The sequence below is a fragment of the Convolutriloba macropyga genome, chromosome 12 (genome assembly GCF_964194025.1).
Source record: "Convolutriloba macropyga chromosome 12, txConMacr16.3, whole genome shotgun sequence".
NCBI classification, from domain to species: domain Eukaryota; kingdom Metazoa; phylum Xenacoelomorpha; order Acoela; family Convolutidae; genus Convolutriloba; species Convolutriloba macropyga.
In genome coordinates, this window is record NC_134479.1 from 40,465,624 (window position 1) to 40,469,797 (window position 4,174).

The 4,174-nt window shown below is 37.7% G+C and overlaps 1 protein-coding gene across 1 annotated transcript; it reads right to left on the reverse strand.

The window, feature by feature from the left end:
* Window positions 1-532: 532 nt before the first annotated feature.
* LOC142350817 (maspardin-like) lies at window positions 533-3,593 on the reverse strand. The gene is made up of 4 exons (XM_075402775.1): window positions 3,376-3,593; window positions 2,656-2,798; window positions 1,732-2,115; window positions 533-1,295 (listed from the first exon to the last, which is right to left on the reverse strand). Exons 1-4 carry the CDS (start codon window positions 3,442-3,444, stop codon window positions 737-739), a joined length of 1,155 nt encoding a protein of 384 aa, XP_075258890.1. The 5' UTR covers window positions 3,445-3,593; the 3' UTR covers window positions 533-736.
* Between the last annotated feature and the right edge of the window lie 581 nt (window positions 3,594-4,174).

Here is a 4,174-nt window from a genome sequence, read left to right on the forward strand (position 1 = left end):
GACACTTTTCTCGCTCAAGTTTTGAATTTGCTGTTTTTCTATTCTTTCGGTAGCCGACCGGCCCATAAGCTTGTAATTCAGGATTGAATGAATGAAGTAACCAGAAGCAGTCAGTTTATTGCGAATAGTCTTAAAAATTATATTATACATTTTTTATATGTAAGGATTTCTCAATTTTTTCAGCTTTCGTTGTTCTTTTCGTCAATTTGTTGTTACTAGGTGCTTATAAATTAAGATATTGAAATTTTGCCGTTCTAAGAAGTTTTTGTTTTTGCTTTTTTGTTGGTTTTTTCTCGTAGTCTGTTCAATGGCGGATCTCGTTGTAATGAGGCATGGCATTATTTAGTTCAGTTATTAGTTTGGTTATGTTACGATATTCTTAAACTCAAACATCTATTCTTTGCAAAAATGTAAGTCAAAAGACAGATAAGTCAAAAATGTAGATGAGGGCGGGTCGGAACATCATGTTCAAACGCACATTAACGAGCCTCCTTGTTTATGTCTAGTAAGCAACTGATACCATCAGTAAGAATTGTTGACCAGTCAACACAGATTTATTCAACAATTAAGAGGGTTTGCAGGAACAATTAACATTAACAGCGTATGCAAAAATAGATCTCATTTGTAGACATTTATAAATACCTAGATATCTCCACTTATTAAATATCTCTAATCAACTGCTGATAACTTATAAAACTATTTATAAACACTTTAGTTAGCGGTTTAATTAAATATATTATTCATCATCTTCGTAATCGGGTTCTGGGGGACTTGTGCTGAACTGAGCGGCCAAAATAGGTAATGATTGATTGTTGAAATCGTTGAATTCATTAGCACCCGAATCACGCCCTGGAACCGCTACACTGCTAACAAGCGCATCTAAAGACGTCGGAACATGAAGTTGTTGGTTCTCGTCACTACTCGCCGGTGACGAAGCCGTGTCGGGTGTTACGTCATTCTCATGTTGCGTAACCTTTGCGTCGTCATCCTTGTCGGGACTGCGCTCGGGTTTGATTGCGTAATCCGACAGAACGCCTTTTCGAGCACTGTACCGCGAGTTGATAAATTCGCGAAGATGGATTTGAATATGTAAGTTGACGTCGCTGGCACGGCTTAAATAAGGGAAGTTTCCACCGCTTTTAAGATGCGCCTTTTTGCTTTCAGGAAAGCATTTGTAGAGGTTATCTCGCACTTGGTCAGTGAGAGCGTTGATATCGAATACGTCTAACAATGTCACGGGCAGGTTATTGATTAAGTGTGGTTGGACGTAGCTTTCCGCGCAGTTTAGTTTCAACCTGGAAGCAATCACGACTGTTTTTAGTTATTGTACTTTCTTTTACTTTTTGATTGATTGTAATAAATTCGTGCGAAAGAGCTGCATTTTTCGAGCATTAACTGAATCAGAGTTGGGACAAGGGAAATTGGCTTTCTAAATACTTCCAATTTTGAAATACATTACATGCTACACTCATCCCCCCCCCCTTATTTCAAACCCCAAATAGAATGTTTTCCAATTTATGAAAGTTTTGATTTCAGAAACACTTAGCTGGCGGTGCAGCTATAAAAGAGGAAAGCTTTAAAATTTATAGCTCATGGCTTCAGGCACTCTGGCCCATAAAATTATAAAACCCAAGAACTTCAAGCAGTCATTTAAATTAAGGCTATTTTTCTTTACTTCACAGCTATTTTAGTGGAATTTCATATTAAATTTCAACATGTAGCAATGCTAACCTGGATGCTAGTTGCTTCTGGGTAAGTTGATTTAGCCGATTGAGCATGAAGGCGACTGATCTCACAATACTCATATCATCAGAGCCCCCACTATAGATATTCTTACAAATGATATTCCTCAAAATCTTTACCGGACATAGCCAGAAGGAACTAGCCAGATGCTCTCGGTTGAAAAAAGATGTATCAGCAAACGAGTTGCACAAGATAAGAGAGTGAACTCGAGGACAACCGCTGGAAAATTCGGCGAACTTCATTCCGAGGAATCCGCCCAATGAGGCACCGAATAGATGAACTTTGGAGAAGTTTAAGAAATTGAGGAACTCGCCGAAGAGTTGACAGAATGTTTCAACTTCCCACACCACTGGGAGCTCGACTGACATGACCCTGTAAAGTTTAACCGGTCACCCTCTCAAACTTCAATAAGATTTTTTAAGATGTTTTTTTCACTTATAGCTACATACTTAATATAATTTTGTTGTTTGAGTTTGCAGGTAAATTCTAGGTAACGTATTCTAGGTAAATTGCATGCATCAATTTTTTGCAGGTAATTTTGCAGGTAATGTTACCTGCAATTTTGCTTACCTGCAAACGTTGCAGGTAAAATTACCTAGACATTTTTTAGAGTGAATTCTGTGATACTCGAGTTTCAGGCTATAAACTTTTCATTACATTATTAACCCCAAAGTAAGTTAAGTTTTACAAGCGGACTAATAACTTACATAGCCTGCAGTAACGGATTAGAAAAGACAGTAATCTAATCTTAAGATGATTTTAACTCCAGCCAACTTCAGCCAGTTATACATACAATCTTCTATACATAATTTGCGGCCGCAATTTCCAAAAATCTTTAGAAGCGGTATCTTACACTTTGAACCAAATTTTGATTGTAAATCACTCAGCTCACCCGTCGTAATCTGTACTGACCTGTATTGCAATGCTGATAGGCTGAGTATCTGCTTGTAGAATATGTCTGCAGTCCCACAGATGGGAGGTAAGAATATGATGGGAGAGTCGACACTCTTTGGTCCAGCCTCGTAGTACGTCCATTCTACACCAGACACTGTGACCTGGAACCAAACCAAATGGATTTCAGACAGACAGGAATTCTTTTACTTTCACCCAGTGGTTTATGGCAATCGTAAATTGAACAGTCTACTCTGATATATTGGTACGCGGTACATTATATTAGCTTCAGCTTCTTCTCTCTCTGAACCTTGTAGGATGTCATCATTATTATTTGAAAAACATGCGTTTGCAACTACGCCGGGGGGGGGGGTGCGAGCCAGAGAGATTCTTTTTAAAGATCATGGCGAAACCAAGGTTGGATTCATTTTGAGTCGTTCGAACAGAAATTTTTGAACCCACAACTTAGCTCTTATACATTGATTAAGGTAACTTATACTATGTACGCTCACTAATTAAAAGCATACGAGAAAAATCTTAGTTTGTAAAAACTTCAACAAAAACTGACCAGAAAATTGGTTACGCAAAACTGAACCACGATCAAAGCTTACCAAACAGGAGAATCTGTCAAGAAATTCTACCAGCTCGTTCACATATGTAGAGAGCTAAAGTTTTAATCTTCCACTGAGTAGTTGACATTCCTAATTTTCCTCATTGAAACATATTAAAATACAAACTTACCTTTTTCTGAGCGACTGAACTCCGAAAGGCCGAATACTCGCGCGATCGAAACACGTCGTTAGCAGCCATCGGGACAACGGTAACCCACAACACTCATCAACTCGATTGAAAGAGAACGGTTGCAATTCCGATTAAAACCCGCATTTAATAATTGCTAGAAATGCAATATCAGTTACAGATGAGTCAAGGTAAATGGCGTGACTGTAAACAAAACCAATCTGAAAAGGTCGCACAAAATACTCAAAGTGTTTAACTGATTTCAAACTAGCATAGTTGTAATAATTCGCGTTATGTTTGCATGCATATACAAATCATAAATGGACGGCTATACGTTCTAGTGATCAAAGAATTCAGCACGAAGCATAAATCACAAGATAAAGCAAGTAATTATTGTTCCGTTTCTTTTCAGCTAGTTTTAATCAAAGTTTTTCTCATTTTTTGACGGTCAATTACTTCCTAATTTTGAAAATTTCTTTGAGACGAACTTTCATCAATTTTCGTCGTGTATTTCCACTGGGAAAATTTCAACGCAGAGATACGTCTTTTTTACGATCTGTTGGATCCGACAACTGTCTACAAATTTGTGTGTAACCTATTCAAATGCGATAGATCATGTACACAAAGAGCAAAACCGTGTTTAGATAGGAAGGCAAAAATTGACAAAATTTATAGATTTTCTCCTACAGGTCAATAAAGCTCAGCATTCAGCGCACGCATACTCTGCTCTTCGAAAGCAGCAGTTTTCATCAAAATCAACAGACGCCGAAAAATAGAAATGAAGATTTGATAATAGTACTTA

Coding starts and splice junctions, on each gene's coding strand:
- LOC142350817 (XM_075402775.1), bottom strand. CDS start 3,444: ATGGCTGCTAACGACGTGTTTCGATCGCGCGAGTATTCGGCCTTTCGG. Junction 2,799..3,375: donor GTTCAGTCGCTCAGAAAAAG/GTAAGTTTGTAT, acceptor GTTTGGTTCCAG/GTCACAGTGTCTGGTGTAGA. Junction 1,296..1,731: donor CAGAAGCAACTAGCATCCAG/GTTAGCATTGCT, acceptor GATTGCTTCCAG/GTTGAAACTAAACTGCGCGG.